Here is a 19,726-nt window from a genome sequence, read left to right as displayed (position 1 = left end):
TACTTTTAAGAGATATATAATAAGATATTTATTGGTGCAACGATACCATGTCGAGGATTTACTTCAAAATCATCTAGTGGTTATGGGGAGAGCAAACAAGGGTAGAAATAAGATTGCTATAAGTTAATAATTTTTGAAGCTGAATGAGTATATTAGTTCATTCACTTCACTTTTTTTTTTTTTAAAGATTTTATTTATTTATTTGACAGAGAGATACAGTGAGAGAGGGAACACAAGCAGGGGGAGTGGGAGAGGGAGGAGCAGGCTTCCCATGGAGCAGGGAGCCTGATGCAGGGCTCGATCCCAGGACTCTGGGATCATGACCTGAGCCGAAGGCAGACGTGTAACGACTGAGCCACCCAGGCGCCCCCATTCACTTCACATTTTGAAAATTTCCATAAGTTAAAATAATGAGAGTACATTAAAAACTGGAAAATAAACGTTCAACCACAGGGCTATTTATACTTTTACATATATTCTTTAACTTACATTAAACATTACTTTTATTTACCTTTTTACTTAGTCTTTGATTTTCTTTTTCAATTTTCAGGATTTTGGAAGTGTTGCCTTCTGCAGAATCCATACTACTCCGAAGTTCTTCTACAGTTTTTGTCAGACTCTGGTTTTCCATCTCCAATTTCAATAACCTGCTTGATGTTAACTCATTCACCTCATGGCCCAAGGATTTTTGTGGTGCTATAATAATGAAAAATACTGTCACTGGTAAAACTATATTTACTCATTATTATTTAAAATAATGAGTGTAAATGTACTACATCACCTGGTCCTTAACTTGATAAAAAATTCATAGTTATACAAGATAGACAAATGAAAAAAAAAAAAACAGATAAAAGATGGGTAAATCTTGAATTTTTAATGCACCCATGAGCATTCTAGAGAAAAAAAAAAATACAAAATTTAGACTGAATGGACTACAGAGTTTCAGTTCTAGTTTCATGAGAAACTACTTGACAATGCCCAAGCCACTTTAACCTCAGTGAATCTTATGTTACTTGTACAAAATATAGTTACTGCTCTGTGTGTCTCACAGAGCTATCGTGTGATTCACATAAGAATTATAAAGCATATCCTATGCCGTATCTTCAAAAATTAAAGGAAGACAGTCTTAAGGGAAAAAAAAAAAATCCCAATTTCCTAATCCTGATTCTGAGAAATGCAAGACAATATACACTGGTCACCTCGAAAAAGTCTCTCTCTAAATGAAGAATTGCTGCTAAACTTGAGTATAACAAGCAACATGTATACCATTTTGCCAAAAAATTATATTTCTAAGTAGATTTTAGCATAATTACATTTTTTAAAATAAGAAAACTCAGTTTCTAGTTCTATATATGATGCAAACCAAAAATATTATTTTTAATAACCCTACAGCAGATTCATTAAATATTTTGATGATATAAAAACTAGGATTTAAAGTGAAATATGATACCTAGATTCATTTTGAAATCTTAGACTTCAGGAAGGGAAATGGAGACGTATGGGAAGGCATTCTAGGTCTATCTATCTTTGTGTATGTTTGAAATTCTCCATCATTAAGTAGAGAGAAACACACACACACACACACACACACACACACACACACACACACACAACATATCCCCAACAAGTATATAAGCATACATTCTTTTCAAAATTAGGTATGGTAAAATATCCCCCAGACTGAAGTAAAGAAAGCCTCAAATCTTATTTCTAGTTTTTGTTCTAGTTAGCATATTATTCTTTAATTGAAAGCTGGTACAACTGATAGTCACTGACTTTTTAAATTCCATTAGTTGTCCAAGTCTTGAAGTAAAACTTTACTTCATGATCTGTAGTCATGCATTTCAATTAAGCAAGATTAGACTACAATACTCAATATACCTTAGTAATACTTTCAATACTATGACTGTGTTTCAAAGTTGCTTCAGGTCAGACTATAAAGAAATTAAAAAGGATGCTTACAACACATTTTTAAAAAGTAATCTCTATGTACAACATGGGGTTTGAACTGAAGACTCCAAGATCAAGAGCTGCATGTTCTGCTGACTGATCCAGCCAAGTGCCCCCTTATAAAACATTTTTAACAAAATACTGTTTTGTTAAATAGGGAGGCTGCCTACATGATAATCTTAGGTGAAAAAAAGAACCTGCACTGTATATAGACATTGATCTGATGATGTCTAAAATATCTATTTGTGTGTAGAAACATTTTGGAAGCAAATTTTTTGAAACGTCAAAAGTGACTGCAGAAATTATTAGTGACCTTCACTTCTTCCTTTATATTTTTCCACATCTTGCAAATTTTCTAGAAAGCAATTTCCTTGTATAGTTAAAAAAAAAACCAATAACACACCACATTAAAACAAGTATTCAGGTCTATGATCCTAATATGAATTGCAAAACAACTGTGATGATGATGATGATGACAAAAATAATAATAATAAGCACTCAAATGCCTACCATTTACCAGGTATTCTACTAACAGCTTCATAAGTAGTAATGAATTCAGTCCTTGCAATATCCCTAACAAGGCACATACTATTATTGTTTCCACATTAACAGATGAAGAAACTCTTAACTGTGTAATTTTAACTAGTAGTAGAAAACATTTAAGTCTGAATTGTTTTCTTTATAACTCAATTCACAAAAAATACAGTAAAAAAGTTCCACAAGTACTTAAAGTAACACATCTCAGCAAGTTCACTGGCTGAATATCATCATTACTGTGCAGTGAACTTACATGGGGTCCCAGAATTTGGAATTAGGTTATCATGTGTAAAATTAGGAAAAGCCTAATGGTAATAAATATGATGAACCATCTGTAGAAGTAATTATCCTGTAAGCATCAGACTATAAGCTCTCTCAGACCTATGTCTACCTCACCACTATATCCTCAGGGCCTGGTATAATATTTTACACATGGTAGATGCTTAATAAATATCTGGAAGGAAGGAAAGCAGGTGAAATAATCTAACACTGGGTAACTGAAGAATTATGGAACTAATCTAATTCAAATAAATGTGACATGGGCATAATTTCAATAAAGTAAATCAGTATTAGCATAATCAAACCTATAACCCAAATAATTATCTGGGGGTCTTTAATTATTTCTAGGGTAAAATTGGGCTGGACTGGTTGGTAGGTATAGTGCTAAAATGGAGTACATGTATTGATGAAAGTAGCCATGAAGATCCTTAACTTGCTTTACACTGGCTACATGCTCACCTAAGAATCTTCCCACTATGTTACGACTTCCTATTTAAGTCTGTCTATAGTTAAAGAACAGGTTAACCAGGTAATATGACTTTTCTGTTCTATTGGGTAGATGGCTTTCTTTCCTAAAATAAATTAATAAACTGGTATCCCAGCTTCCTGTGATACTAATATGAAACAGTGCCTAAATGACTATCAAATCTGTTACTGCGCTCATAAAGTTGAGTTGTAAGATGTGCAAAGATAAGGACCAGACCCAGGAACATGGAAATGAACATATTACTCTGTGAAATCATACCTAGAGAGACATCTGTCCTCCTAGATATCTCCAGCAGGGGAAAATAAAGAATTGTAAAAAAACATAAAAAAATGTAAGCATAAATACAACTTCACATATTCATTTATCCTTTTCAATAAAAAAATACTGGGAATACCTTCAGAAAGTTCGCTAGTTCTGGATATTTGTTCCAACTCCCAGCCAAGATGTAATGATTCGTCCATACTTTGTTTCTGTGCCATTTCCAAGGTCATATTTTCTTCCATTAATTCTTCGATTTTTTTTCTATCCATATCACGTTCCTTTTTTATTGTGAGGGAGTAGGAAGAGAAATGAAAGCTAACAAACCATGCAATTTCAAGCTAAATACTCTATTACTTATAATTTTTATTTATCAGAAACTGAATAATATGAGGATAAATTTTGAGTTCCTTAAAATTTTCACAGTTTGAAGGTGATAATCAGTTATAATTATTCATACTGGTCACTATATTGATCAGGTGTCTGATATCCTTTTTTTTTTAATTTTAAGTAATCTCTACACCCAACATGGGACTCAACTCACAACCCCAAGATCAAGAGTCACTGACTGAGCCTGCCAGGCACCCCTGTCTGATATCCTTTTAAAGTGATCCTTGGGGGGCACCTGGGTGGCTCAGTTGGTTGAGCGATTGCCTTCAGCTCAGGTCATGATCCTGGAGTCCCGGGATCAAGTCCCACATCGGGCTCCCTGCTCAGCAGGGAGTCTGCTTCTCCCTCTGACCCTCCCCCCTCTCATGTGCTCTCTCTCTCTCATTCTCTCTCTCAAATAAAATCTTTAAAAAAAAAAATTAAGTGATCCTTGGGGACACTGAAAACTCCTTCATATATTTCAATATATATAGTAAATGATTTCTGACCCAATGCTAAATTTTAGCAAATAGTTTTTTTTTAATTTTAAAAAAGATTTTATTTATTTATAGGAGAGAGAGAGAGAGAGAGAGAGCAGGAGCGGGAGGAGGGGTAGAGGGAGAGGGAAGAGGGAGCCTGATGTGGGGCTTAATCCCAGGACCTGGGGAGCATGACCTTAACCAACTGAGCCACCCAGGCATTCCTAGCAAATAGTTTTATTTCTATATTTTATTTTATTTAAAAAATTTTTAAGATTTTATTTATTTATTTGTCAGAGAGAGAGAGAGTGAGCACAAGCAGGGGGAGCGGCAGGCAGAGGGAGAAGCAGGCTCCCTTCCAAGCAAGGAGCCCCATCCCAGGACCCTGGGATCATGACCTGAGCAGAAGGCAGATGCTTAACTGACTGAGCCACCCAGGCATCTCTATTTCTGTATTTTAAAGGCATATTTGCACAATAGCTTATCAGGGTTTTTTCAAAGCAGAAGACAAAATTAATCATTAATACCACTCTGTAACAAAAGCAGAAATTTATATACTCCTGTTTTTATAAAGAATTGGAAGCATCTAATTTATTTAGCCACCTCTTCTCTGTTAAAGCCACAGGAGCTAGTTGTTATTGTCATTATGGGGAAATAAGATGAATCTGAGAGATTTCCTATGAAGCCATGCAACTGTTCAACCTTACATTACTTACCATTTCCATATCATGCAGTTTAGCCTTTAGTTGTAAATTCTCTTTTTCTAATTCATGTAATTTATCAGAACGAGCTCTAGTTCCTTCTAATTGATCTTCCAACATGGTTTTTGTTTCTAATAAAACTTGATTGTCTTCTTTTAATTCCTATGAAAATTTCAAATAGGCTTTATCACAAATATGTTAATATCTGTTAATTTTTCAAAGCTCTGAAACATAAAAAATCTTTATTGTAAATAAGACATTAAGCTGTCTTTATCAAACGTTCTTTATGCAAGAGTAAAAGCAACTGAGTAACAGAGATACAGTTGATGTTTTCCTGGTTTCATTTTTTTTCCCCTCAGAATTTAAGCTATTATGCAAAGTACTTATGCTAGGATGAGTAACACTACTACAGTTTCACATAAAATTGTCAGGGTATATTTAAATTTCTTAGTCACAAGGATAAGGAACTAAGTATAACTAGTCTTTCTGATATTTAAGACACAAATCTCCACAGAATCAGGGCTAATTCTTTTTTTTTTTTTTTTGCTGCAATAGATCTCTCTACTTAAACTATAACTTGAAAGTGAAGCGTTGGGTTTTTTAGTAGAATACCAATACTTGAGCTAAGACTCACATAGATCATAAACTAAGGCTCCTATCAATAAATATTTTATATCAGCATCTTGAGAAAATGCTTAAAATCCACACATATGTTTTGAAGACATGTGCTCACAAATCTGTCTTGCTAAACTACATGTCTGTGGTTTATAAAGTCAAAAGAAAGTATATTAAAACAGTGGCATTTATAAGGATCTCTTAACAGTGCCATGCATATACCGTTTAAACAAATGGCAAAGAATTAATAAGCACCTTGTCTTTGCTATCTACTGGGTCTATTTTCGGGTAACTTTCAAGATAAAATGCTCTAACTATCTCTTATAGTGTTTTCACTTCTTGATTTTGCATACTCCTTCCTTCTTATCACCATACTGAAACTGATAATACTCTCCTCTGTTTGCAGAAATGAAGAAATTAACTGAGAAAGAAAAACAGAATGTAGAAGCAAGGATCGTCAAATTCTTGCTGTCAAATTCATGTAACACTGACTGCAACCATTAAGTAAGAAAAGCTGTCTTTTCTACACACACACACACACACACGGGGAGAGGGAGAGAGAGTGCCTTCTTAATCCTAGTTTAGTATTCTGAGTTGAGACCAATGATCAGAAACATGCTTTGCTTTCACTTCTAGAAACAAGTTTGAAATTAGTATATATTTTGACAACGTGGGAAGGACTTCAAGTCTTCCTCACCTAAATAAAAGATGAAAGAACTCCAAACAGTTCAATAAAATTAATAATGTCCAGAGATCCCTTTTTACAAGTATAAGCAATATGCTGATCTACCATAAAATAAGCACTTAAAGTATTTATAATTTGTTCAACATTTCAAAAGTTCCTTAAATTTATTATGTGCATTTTACATGCATTTTGAAAAACCTAACTTTTTAAACAAAATAATTATGAATAGCTTAAATTATGCAACATACCTCAACTCTTGCCTTATAAAATTCAATATCATGTAGTCTTTCTTTATATCTGCTGACTTCACTTTCAAGCTTATCCACTCTGATAGCTTTTTCTCGAAGTGCATCTAATTCATCTCGGTACATTCTAGCAGAACGAGCATCCGAAAGCAAATTCATGTTCTAAATATAAATACATATTAATATTTTCAATATTATTTTCTATTTTCAAATTGATAATCTCTGGTTGCACAACTCAATGAATTTTCTAAAAAAACCCCAATGAATTGTATCCTTTAAAAGTGTGAATTTCACAGTATGTAAACTATACCTCAATTAAGCTGTTTTTTTTAAGATGGAGAGATATAAGGAAGCTACTGATGACGGCCGGTACTGACGACTGCTACACCTTGACCAGGGGCTGCACTGCCACCCTGGGCAACTTCTGAGGCCATTTCCAAGACCTACAGCTATCTCACCCCTGACCTCTGGAAAGAGGCTGTGTTCACCAAGTCTCCCTATCAGGAATTCACTGACCATTCTGTAAAGACCCACACCAGAGTCTCCGGGCAGAGGACCCAGGCTCCAGCTGTGTGGCTACCACATGTGAAAAACATTAAGTGGATTAAAGCCTGTTAAAAAAATAAAAAAAAGAAATGGGGAGATATATGAAGTCTTTTTTTAAAAAATCAAGAATACAAATTATTTTAAAATATGTTTATATGCAAATACAAACATGCTTACATACAAATTTTTAAATAATGATCACTATTTAGGAATGTAAAAACTACTCAGGATATTTTTAAATAAGTTAAGCTCTAGTTAACATAACCATCTGAAATTAATTAAAGGTGCAAAACTTTAAAATACAGTATAGTGAAAACACAGAAGAAGCAAACTGTATTACTAAAGTTGATCATTAGTTACTTTAGAGAAATTATGTTTTTATCCAGATATGTTGTAACATACCAAAATCCTGCTGAGTTTTTCTAAACTTCCAAGTGAGTATTAGTTGCAAGTGATTAGTGCTTATCTTAATAACATTTTAGACAAATATCAAAAATTCAATCTTTAAAAGCTCTCTTGTAATCCTTTAGAACAAGTTATCAAAGTATGACCCAGGGACATCTGTGGGTCCCTGAAACCCTTTCAGGGAGTTCATGAGGTCAAAACCATTTTCATAATAACACTAAAACATTATTTGTTTTTTTCATTCTCATATCTCATGAGGGTGCTGTGGAGTTTTCCAGAGGCTACATGGCATGTGATATCTTAACAGACTGAATGCAGAAACAGATATGAGAATTCAGTAGTCTTTAATTAAGCTAGGCATTAAAGACATTTGCAAAAATGATTTTAAAAAAAAAGAGACTGCCAAAAATGTAGAAGAGTAGCATTCTAATATTTTTTGGAAAATAATGGTAATAAGCATACAATTTTTATGTTAACATGGAATAGGTTGAGTATTATTTTTAAATAAATATTTTTTAAATTCTAAGTTTTAATTTCAAATACAGAAAATACCAGTAGATCTAATCCTCATTAATTTTTAAATAGCAGAAAAGAGCCTTGACACCAAAGAGATTGAGAACCACTGTTTTACAGGGAGCACAAATACAAAAAACCATGCTCCCAAGAAGCAGCAGAATAGCAGTCAGAGCATATCTAGAAATGAAGATTATGATTCCCAGTATCATTCATCTGAAAAGGTCCCAGTTTAGGATTCTGCAAGTGGCGTATTCCCTGAATTTAAAATAGCAAGTTAGGGAAAGTAAGGAGAAGAAATAATTGTTTAGCCTTACCACAATCCTTACCATTTATGGGTAAAAGAAGACTTCATGCCTACCTCCAAATAAAAATGAAACATTACAAACATTAAAAGAAGTGAATTCTTAAACAATCTTGGCTCAAGATGAAAAAAACCCACAAAGCTTTAGGAAAATAAAAGTAACTTTTAAAAGGTAAAAAGTTTTGATCTTAATACTTAAAAGGAAAAGAGTAAAAAATTAAAAAGCATTCTGTCATCTGTAAGTTAACATAAAGCATTATCAGAGACTAAAGACTTAGGGAGATACACATAAAGCAGCACAGTTTACAGTAGAGGTATTCCAGCTTCCCAGCCCACAGAAGCCAAATACATAAAAAGAGAAATTTGGAACTACCTCAGTCCTAAAAGGCTCCTTTGAATTCTGGGAAAGTTTGAATATCACTGATACAGAAAAAGTAAAGTCCAAAGACGATTTCCAGGGCTCTGGCATTTTTGAACAGAAAAACACTGAAAAAGTCATCTTTAAGCCTCAGTAACCTCATAAAACATTAAGGTAAAGGATATAAATTTTAAGCAGAAAAATCAATTTCCAATTACTTACTGGTCCCATATAATAAAAGTTTCAGGTACAAACCTCTTGTTGCAGCCTTTTTAGTTCTATTTCCATTTGCTCAAGTTCTTGTTTACAGTCCAACAACTGTTCAGTCTTTTCCTCCCTTAGATGAAAATTTATTAAATAATCAGTTTACTGTTTTTGAAAACCATGATCATCATCTGCATTAATACAAATGTATTATCATTACTGAATATCTAGTTGAAAATCGTATTAGCCATACGCTAACCCAGGGGAAAAAGACAAAGAAATGGATATTAGGAATGTATATGATTACATGTCATCAATCAGATTCCTCCTTAAAATTCCCCAAAGGCTAATAACCTCAATGACTGACATCCTCTAAGTTCATAAAGTAGTTTCTCTCTCTTCATTTTTCTTGCCATCACCCCTTCTCACTCTCCTTTTTGTCTTTCTCCCTCTCAAAGACAAATACACTGGAAGCGTTTTTAAGCAAGGCACTACTATCTGGGTCTAAGTCTTAAAGGATCTCCAACTATTTTCAACATTTACAGTGGCCTAAAGGTAAGTATACACTGCTATACAGACACACAAAATCTTTATATCCCTATTGGTTTCTTCCCTGTAGTCTATAAACATCTTCAAATTTCTCCTATTCTTTTTATTCTTCTTACACTCACTACTTTACTTCTCCCATTTTCTAACTCCCTTTCAGAGCCAAGCTGCTCAAACTCAAGTTTCCATTCACTAATTCTACTTTTCCACCTTCTGTTCTTTAATAAAAAACGGTAAATGTTCATTGTATAAAACAATCCATTGCTGACATTTCATCATACCTGTACTTTCTTTTCGAGGATCATAATTTTTAATGAAGAAATATAGTCCCTTTCTGAACTCCATTTTTCACTGTAATGAATGTTTTGGTAAATAAACCTCAGTATACATAAAACACGGTATGTTTAGGGGCACTTGGCTGGCTGAGTTGAAAGAGCATGTGATGCTTGAACTCAGGGTCATCATGAGTTCAAGTCCCATTCTGGGTGTAATTTACTTAAAAAAAAAACACACACAAAAACAAAAACAAAAAAACCCATCCCACCCTCCCTTCAAAAAACCTGTTTCAGGCCAGATTTATAAAAGTACATTACATGTTTAAAGGTTCTAGATATAAACCATCAAACAACCCTCCAGAAAGGTCATTACCAATTTATAACGCAAACAGCAGTAGATATAAGTGCCTATATGAAAAACAATTTAATAACTGAAAAATGCTGTGTTACTATTCTAATTTGCATTTGTTTGAATACTAAGACAACCTGGAAGAAATGGGTAGATTCCTAGAAATACATAAACTACCAAAACTGAAACAGGAAGAAATAGAAAACTTGAACAGACTGATAACCAGCAAAGAAATTGAATTAGTAATCAAAAAATTCCCAACAAACAAAAGTCCAGGGCCAGATGGTTTCATAGGCAAATCTACCAAACATTTACAGAAGAGTTAATACGCATTCTTCTCAAACTATTCCAAAAAATGGAAAAGGAAGGAAAACTCCCAAATTCATTCCACGAGGCCAGCATTACCCTGATACCAAAACCAGATAAAGAATCCACTAAAAAGGGGCGCCTGGGTGGCTCAGTCGTTAAGCGTCTGCCTTCGGCTCAGGTCATGATCCCGGGGTCCTGGGATCGAGCCCCGCATTGGGCTCCCTGCTCAGCAGGAAGCCTGCTTCTCCCTCTCCCACTCCTCCTGCTTGTGTTCCCTCTCTCGCTGTCTCTATCAAATAAATAAAATCTTAAAAAAAAAAAGAATCCACTAAAAAAAAAGAACTACATGCCAATATATCCTTGATGAACATGGATGCAAAAATTCTCAAAAAAAGATACTAGCAAACTGAATCCAGTGATACATTAAAAGAACCATTCACCACAATCAAGTTGGATTTATTCCTTGCAACCCTCAACATAATAAAAACCTTTTATGAAAAACCCAGTGAACAACATGCTCAATGGGGAAAAACTGAGAGCTTTTCCTCTCATCTCAGGGATGTCCACACGCACCACTGTTATTTAACATAGTACGGGAAGTCCTAGCCACAGCAATCAGAAAACAAAAATAAATAAAAGGCATCCAAATAGCAAGGAAGAAGTCAAACTTTCACTATTTGTAGATAACATGATACTCTATAGAGAAACCCAAAAGACTCCACCAAAAAACTGCTAGAACTGATACATGAATTCAATCAAGTCACAGGATACAAAATCAACATAAAGATTATGTTAATTTCCATACACCAATAATTTACAACTGCACCAAAAATAATAAGATCTCTGGGAATAAACCTAATCAAAGAGGTGAAAGACCCATACTCTGAAGATTATAAAACACTGATGAAAGAAATTGAAATTGACACAAAGAAATGGAAAGACATTCCATGTTCATGGATTGGAAAGACAAATATTAAAATGTCTGTTCTATCAAATCCCTCTAACCATTTAATGCAATCCCTATCAAAATACCAACAGCAGTTTTCACACAATTAGAACAAAAAATCCTAAAATTTGTATGGAACCACAAAAGACCCTGAATAACCAAAGCAACACTGAAAAAGAAAAGCAAAGCTGGGGACACCTGGTGGCTCAGTCAGTTAAGCGTCTGCCTTCGGCTCAGGTCATGATCCCAGGGGCCTGGGATCGAGTCCCACATCGGGCTCCTTGCTCAGTGGGGAGCCTGCTTCTCCCTCTGCTTGTGCTCTCTCTCTGACAAATAAATAAATAAAATCTTTAAAAAGAAAAGCAAAGCTGGAGGCATCACAATTCCGGACTTCAAGTTACAGTACAAAGGTCTAGTGATCAAAACAGTATGGTACTGGCACAAAAATTGACACGTAGGTCAGTGGAACAGAATAGAAAACCCAGAAATGAACCCACAACTATACGGTCAATTAATCTTCAACAAAGCAGGAAAGAATATCCAATGGAAAAAAGACAAGTCTCTTCAACAAATGGTGTTAAGAAACTGGACAGTGACCTGCAAAAGAATGAAACTGGACCACTTTCTTATACAAACACAAAAATCAATTCAAAATGGATTAAAGACCTAAGTGTGAGACCTGAAACCATAAAAATCCTAGAGGAGAACACAGGCAGTAACCTCTTTGACACTGGCTGTAGCAACTTCTTTCTAGGTATGTCTCCTGAGGCAAGGGAGACAAAAGCAAAAATCAACTATTGGGACTTCTTCAAAATAAAAAGCTTCTGCACAGTGAAAGAAACAATCAACAAAACTAAAAGGCAACCTACAGAATGGGAGAAGATATTTGCAACTGACGTATCTGATAAAGGGTTAGTATCCAAAATCTATAAAGAACTTATAAAACTCAACACCCAAAAAATGAATAATCCAATTTAAAAATGTGCAGAAGACATGAATAGACATTTTTCCAAAGACATACAGATGGCCAACAGACACAGGAAAAGATGCTCAACATCACTCATCATCAGGGAAAACAAATCAAAACTACAAGGAGATTATCACCTCACACCGGTCACAATGGCTAAAATCAAAAGCACAAGAAACAACAGGTGTTGGCAAGGATGTGGAGAAAGGGGAACCCTCTTGCACTGCTGGTGAGAATGGAAACTGGTGTGGCCACTCAGGAAAACAGCATGGAGGTTCCTCAAAAAAGTTAAAAATAGAACCACCCTCCGATCCAGCGATTAGAGTACTAGGTATTTACCCAAAGAATACAAAAATACTAATTCAAAGAGATACATGCACCCCGATGTTTATAGGGCCTTATCTACAATAGCCAAACTATGGAAACAGTCCAAATGTCCACTGACTGACAAATGGATAAAGAAGATGTGGAGTGTACATACACAACGTAGTATTACTCAGCCATAAAAAGGATGAAATCTTGTCATTTGCAACAAGATGGATAGAACCAGAGAGTATTATACTAAGTGAAATAAGTCACTCATGTGTGCCTGGGTGGCTCAGTCGGTTAAACGTCTGCCTTTGGCTCAGGTCATGATCCTGGGGTCCTGGGATTGAGTCCCGCATCGGGATCCCTGCTCCACGGGGAGCCTGCTTCTCCCTCTGCCTGCCTTCTCTCTCTCTGTCTCTCATGAATAAATAAATAAAATCTTGAAAAAAAAGAAATAAGTCACTCATATGTGGAATTTAAGAAACAAAACAAAACAAATGAGCAAAGGGCGGAAAAAAGAGAGAGGCAAACCAAGAAACAGATTCTTTTTTTTTGAAAATTTCTTTTTTTTTAAAAGATTTTATTTATTTATTTATTTATTTGAGAGAGAGAGAGAGAAACAGCATGAGAGGGGAGAGGGTCAGAGGGAGAAGCAGGGAGCCGGGAGCCTGATGTGGGACTCGATCCCAGGACTCCGGGATCATGACCTGAGCCGAAGGCAGTCGCTTAACCAACTGAGCCACCCAGGCGCCCAAGAAACAGATTCTTAACTATAGAGAGCAAACTGATGGTTACCAGAGGGGAGGTGGGTGGGCAATGGGTGAAATAGGTGATGGGGATTAAGGAGTGCACTTCTTGGGGTGCCTGGGTGGCTCAGTCGGTTAAACATCTGCCTTCGGCTCAGGTCATGATCCCAGGGTCCTGGGATAGGGTCCTGGGATCGAGCCCCGCATTGCACTCCCTGCTCAGCGGGAGGCCTGCTTCTCCCTCTCCCACTCCCCCTACTTGTGTTCCCTCTCTCGCTGTCTCACTCTCTGTCAAATAAATAAGTAAAATCTTTAAAAAAAAAAAAAAAAGGAGTGTACTTCTTGTGATGAGCACCAGGTGATATATGGAAGTGTTGAATTACTATATTATACACCTGAAACTAATATAACACTGTATATCAACTAAATGGAATTTAAATAAAAACATTTTTAAAAAGCTATTACCTTTTATGATTTATAAGATATTTCTTATAAATATTTCTTTATAGATTATTGAATGCTTTTTTAAAAAATTAAAAACAAATTTTATTTTCTATTATGGTTACATATGTTTAACATAAAATTGCAATTTTAATCATTTTAAATGACATTTTAGTGTCAAACTACATTTACACTGTTGTTAAACTATCACTACTACCTATTCCCAAATCTTTTTCTTTTTTCATCACCCCAAACAGCAATTCTGTTTTCATTAAGCAATAACTCTGGAATTCCACTATACCCCCAGCTCCTACCTCTAATCTATTAATCTCTGAATTTGCCTATTAAAGATATTTAAATGGAATCATAAAATATTTGTCCTTTGTATCTGGCTTATCTCAGTTAGCAAATTGTCTTTAGGGCTCATTCATGTTATAGCAGGTATTAGAATTTCATCATTTTTATGGCTAAAGAATATTCCATTGTATATTTACATCACATTTTATTTAACAACCTATTCACGGACACTTGGGTTGTTTCCACCTTTTGGCTATCGGGAGTAATGCTGCAATGAACAATGGCATACAAGTATCTGTTTTGAGTCCATTTTCAATTTTGGGGGGATATACCTAGATGAGGAAATGCTAGGTCATAGGAAAATTATATGTTTAAGTTTTTGAAGAACATTCAAATATTTTTATTTACATATTTACATGTTTACATATTTAACATCTTTTATACAAATAGAGGAACCACTTCTTTTATAAATACTTCTTTTGCTTTTGGGCAAAGCTTTTCCCTACCTAGAGAACAAATATACACTCATCTGTATTTCTTTTTGTTCTTTCGTCATTATTTTATTTTTTACATTTAACTCTTTAATCCACCTGAAGTTCACTGTGGTGTACGTAAAGTATGAGTTTAAGTAATTTTTCCAGAAGAGTTATCCATGAGTTCCAGTCTCATTAGTAAATAATTCCTTTATGCATCCATTTGACCATTCTACCCACAACAGTGAGGCTTCCATCCATACCTCCCTACTAATACTGTTTATCACAGAGTCATTTACCTCCTTACTAATGAACCCAATGGATTCTTTTTGGACCTTTTGAAGAATTTAAAATAATTAAATAATTTCTTCTTGATACTCTCTCCGTTGGCTTCCATGACTTCACATTCGAAGGTTCTTCTACTCCTCCTCTACAGATTAATTCTCTGACCCATATGCTGATTTCATGTTTTGTGCCCATCTTTTGGCTAACAATTATTAAGCTCTTATTATCTGTGGTAGGCACATGTGCTAAGCCCTTTACACTTAACCAAGCACTTAATCCCCACAAGAGCCTCTAAAGAAATAGTAGCAATGATAGCAGCTTACATTTATTAAGCACTTATGTATTAGACACTGTTCACTTTAGATATTTGCCTCACACAACAACACTACAGTAGGCACTTATTATTTCTACTTAATGGGCTAAGCAAGCTGAGAGCCTCAGAGAGATTAAGTAATTTGGCAATGGTCACTCAGTTGAGCCAGGATTCATACTCAGGCAGAATGCCTCCAAAGCTCATGCTCTTGGGTTATCTGCTATATCTCTCTAGAGTACATATTAGTATAACTCTCATTTTATGTATGAAGAAACTAACATGGCTAATAAATGGTGAAGTCTGCCCCAACCACTTACACAGCTTTTTTAATGTTTGTATTCTTCAGGGTACATCCTTTTCATTCTTCATGTTCTCCCTGGGTTGTCTTATCTACTTCCAAGATTTCAAATACTATTTATATGCTGTTATTATTCTGCATTAGTATGCAGAATATTCCACATCTCTATTCCACGCCATGGAGCAAACAGTTAATTACTCAATGATCATCTCCACAGAGATATCTCAAAGGTACCTCAAATTAAATACGTCAAAAACTAAACTTGTCTTTTACTTTAATATTACTCATTTCTTTTATATTCCCTGTTGGAGTGAATGGCATCATCATCTAAATAGACACTGATTATAAAAAAAAACTAGGAATTATACCCAAGACCCTGCCTTCTCCTTTACTTCTCCAACCTCATTTTTATAACCTTACATCAGGCCCATACCATTTCTTGTCTGGACTGTCCTTCAATCTACCATCACAATGCCATCAGAATTTATTTTTTCAATGTGAACATTCACATTGTCAACCACTAGGCTAGCATTTTTTCATTAAAACATAAAACAGATCTTGTTACTCTCCTATTCAAAATATCTTCAATTGGTTCCCACCGTTTAAAGTCCTAACTTCTGAGTACTGCATACAAGACCTTTATGTATCCACACCATCATTTTCAACTTCATTTCTTATGATGCCTGTCCTTATAGCCTACTGAACTTGTAGTTCCTTCTGCTTAGAATACCCAATTGAGCCTTTTCAACCTAGTAAATGCTTGACATTAGCTGAAAGGTAACCATCTCTATGAAATCTTCCTGACACCACCTCCTTTTTCTCTTCCAAGTCAGAAATGTCCAAAACTCCTGTGGGTTTCAACTGCAGAGTTTCACCTATCTGTTTAAAAGTTTATCTCACAACTCAATTTTAAAATGGGCAAAGGATCTGAATAGACATTTCTCCAAAGAAGATATACAAAAATGACCAACAGCACATGAAAAGATGCTCTCAATATTACTAGTCATCAGGAAAATGCAAGTCAAAACCACAATGAGATATCTCTTCACACCCAATGGAATGCCTATAATCAAAAAGGTGTATAATATACAAGTACTGATGATGATACAGAGAAACTGGAGCCCTCATACATTGCTGGTGGAGATGTAAAAAGGTGCAGCCAAATAGTTTGACAGTTACTCAGAAGGTTAAACATAGCACTACCATAGGATCCAGCATTTCCACTCCTCAGTATATACCCAAGAAAAGTGAAAACACATGTCCATACAAAAAACATGCACATCAATGTTCATAAGAGTATTATTCATAATAGCCAAAAAGTGGAAACAATCCAAATATCTATCACCTCATAAATGGGTAACCTAAAGGTGGCATATCCATATAATGGAGTATTATTCAATGTAAAAAGGAATAACATACTGATACATGCTACAACATGGTTGAATTTTGACAACATTATGCTAAGTCAAAGAAGCCAGTCACAAAAGGTCATACAATGTATGATTCCATTTATATGAAATGTTCAGAATAAAAAATCCAAGAAAACACAAAGTATATTAATGGTTTCCAGGAGCCAAAGGCAAAGAGGGTGGGGGATGACTGCTAATGGGTATGGGGTTTCTTTTTGGGGTGATGAAAATGTCTTGAAATTAGTATGTGACGGTTTCACAACTCTATGAATATACTAAAAGTCATTGAATTACATTTTTAAAGGATGAATTTTCTTTTTTTTATTAACATATAATGTATTATTTGTTTCAGGGGTACAGCTCTGTGATTCATCAGTCTTACACAATTCACAGCACTCACCATAGTACATACCCTCCCCAGTATCCATCACCCAGCCACCCCATCCCTCCCAACCCCCCTCCACTCCAGCAACCCTCAGTTTGTTTCCTGAGATTAAGAGTCTCTTATGGCTTGTCTCCCTCTCGGGTTTCATCTTGTTTAAAGGATGAATTTTCTGATACATAAATGATCTCAACAAAGCTATTATTAAAAAAAAAGAATTAATAATTTGTATGAAAGAAAAACTTTGAAAATATAGGATCCATGGAGGCAGAGAGAATTATTAAAGGAAGTCTTTGATAGTGTACTAACTACTGCATAAAAGTGAAATTTATAAGAAACTGATTCTTCCATCAAACTACAAATTAGGTGAGAATGGAAACTGGTACAGCCACTCTGGAAAACAGTTTGGAGGTTCCTCAGAAAGTTAAAAACCCAGCAATTACACTACTAGGTATTTACCCAAAGTATACAAAAATACAATTTGAAGGGATACATGTACCCTGATGTTTACAGCAGCATTATCAACAACAGCCAAACTATGGGGGCGCTTGGTGGCTCAGTTGGTTAAGCATCTGCCTTTGGCTCAGATCATGACCACAGGGTCCTAGAATCAAGCCCTGAATTGGGCTCCCTGCTCAGGGGGGAGCCTACTTCTCCCTCTCCCTCTGCCCCTCCCCCTGCTTGTACATGCGCGTGTTCTCTCTCCGTCAAATAAATAAAATCTTTAAAAAACAACAACAACGAAAACAATAGCCAAACTATGGAAAGAGCCCAAATGTCCATCCATGATGAATAGATAAAGAAGATGTGGTGTGTATATACACAATGGAGTATTACTTAGCCATCAAAAAGAATGAAATCTTGCCATTTGCAGTGACATGCTAGAGTGTATTATGCTAAGCGAAATAAGTCAGTCACAGAAAGAAAAATACCATATGATTTCACTCATATGTGGAAGAAACAAAACAGATGAACATATGGGAAAGAAAAAAAAAAAGAAAAAAAGAGAGGGAAGCAAACCATAAGAGACTCTTAAACAATAGAGAACAAACCGAGGGTTGATGGAGGGGAGGTGGGTGAGGGACGGGCTAAACGGTGATGGGTATATAAAGGAAGGCACTTGTTATGATGAGCAGTGGGTGTTGCATGTAAGTGATGAATCACTAAATTCTACTCCTGAAACCAATACTACACTATATGTTAACTAACAAGAATTTAAATAAAAATTTGAAAAGAAAAAAAAAACAAATTGCAAATTATATTTTTACTCTGCATGTCAATAAACTAAAAGCAATTATAATGCACCATCTGTAAGTAAGTATGCTACTAGTTAATCTGCATGTTCTCATTATAATTATTTATTTCCATTACATATAAGACAACCTAAACTATTTTTAACCACCATGATTTCCATACTTCATTATTTTGGAAAGATCTGTCCCAACAAAAAGACTTAGAGCAAATGTTAATAAAAGAAATCTGTGAAGAAACACATTTTCAAAGGACAAAAAGATGGTATTTGATGAAATGTTAGCTATTGGGAATACTTGCTATATCTGGCATATTTACTTATTCATTAATAATATTCACTTATATTTTCCAGTAAGCATATGAGAAACCAAATTTTATCAATATCTCTAAGTTGTTTGGGATTTTAATACACTCCATGGCCAAGTAAATTTCATTTAAAAATCAAATTCTAATAGAGTGCAAAATGTTAAATGAATTCACAACCATCATTACAGTTCTAATTGCATGCTTTATCTAAAGACTGGAGAAGATTGTGCTAAATTATATGGCACGAACTAGTGTTCACTGTTTAGGCTATCCATTAACTGCCAGTCAAACTAATAACAGCAATCTCTTCCCTAATTTTCCTGGTGCAGCTGTTTATAGAATATCCTGGGCGTGTTCACTTCAATAGATACATAATAGTGCAGACATCCACAATGAAAGCTGTATTTTTTTTGTTTTCAAATTTTCCTATAGACTGTATATTTTTTCTACCTTGCATATTCAATCACTTTCTTAAACTAACTGCTTTAAATAATCAGTAAATAAACGTAATTGTTATATTGTGGCTTTAAATTTTAAATCTATACTCTGAAGCCCAAATTCCAGGAAAACAAACCAAAAAGAAAAAAAAAAAGAAAAAAGCCCCAAACATAAAAATCCTTTGTTCTTTTTAAAGTACAAAATAAAAAATCTCCAGCAGAGACTGGTTATGTCTTTACATGTGATTCACCAAAGAATGCCTATGTGACATTTACACTGACATTTCTCAAATGATCTTTGAAAGTTAAATAAATATAATTTCATCAGCACTAACCAATCTGAATATTTACCATGTCTAAGTACATGACTCAGGCATTTCAAACACTCAACACACAAAATACACACACAAAATTATTTTCTGTAATACTGTATGCCAACAATTCAGTCTTTT

At 34.9% G+C, this 19,726-nt stretch overlaps 1 protein-coding gene and 1 long non-coding RNA gene across 10 annotated transcripts in view; one reads left to right on the top strand and one right to left on the bottom strand.

Annotated features, from left to right (window-relative positions):
* CCDC88A (coiled-coil and HOOK domain protein 88A) overlaps positions 1 to 19,726 on the bottom strand; it is a 122,430-nt gene that overhangs the window by 47,017 nt on the left and 55,687 nt on the right. For all 9 annotated transcript variants that reach the window (XR_013441821.1, XM_078056541.1, XM_078056542.1 and 6 more), the window contains exons 9-13: positions 8,987 to 9,068; positions 6,609 to 6,767; positions 5,076 to 5,222; positions 3,648 to 3,792; positions 512 to 696 (exon numbers count right to left, since the gene is read on the bottom strand). Coding sequence is in view for 8 of the 9 variants with exons in the window: in XM_078056541.1 (XP_077912667.1) it covers positions 512 to 696; positions 3,648 to 3,792; positions 5,076 to 5,222; positions 6,609 to 6,767; positions 8,987 to 9,068 (718 nt within the window). In the remaining variant the exon portion in view is untranslated. The remainder of the gene's footprint in view (positions 1 to 511; positions 697 to 3,647; positions 3,793 to 5,075; positions 5,223 to 6,608; positions 6,768 to 8,986; positions 9,069 to 19,726) is intronic.
* LOC118521384 (uncharacterized) lies at positions 669 to 7,251 on the top strand. Its single transcript, XR_004910119.2, has 3 exons — positions 669 to 723; positions 6,082 to 6,179; positions 6,940 to 7,251. It is a non-coding gene; the product is annotated as an uncharacterized LOC118521384 (long non-coding RNA).

Source organism: Halichoerus grypus, chromosome 10 (assembly GCF_964656455.1).
Source record: "Halichoerus grypus chromosome 10, mHalGry1.hap1.1, whole genome shotgun sequence".
NCBI lineage: Eukaryota > Metazoa > Chordata > Mammalia > Carnivora > Phocidae > Halichoerus > Halichoerus grypus.
This window is presented reverse-complemented; position numbering and strand designations above follow the sequence as displayed.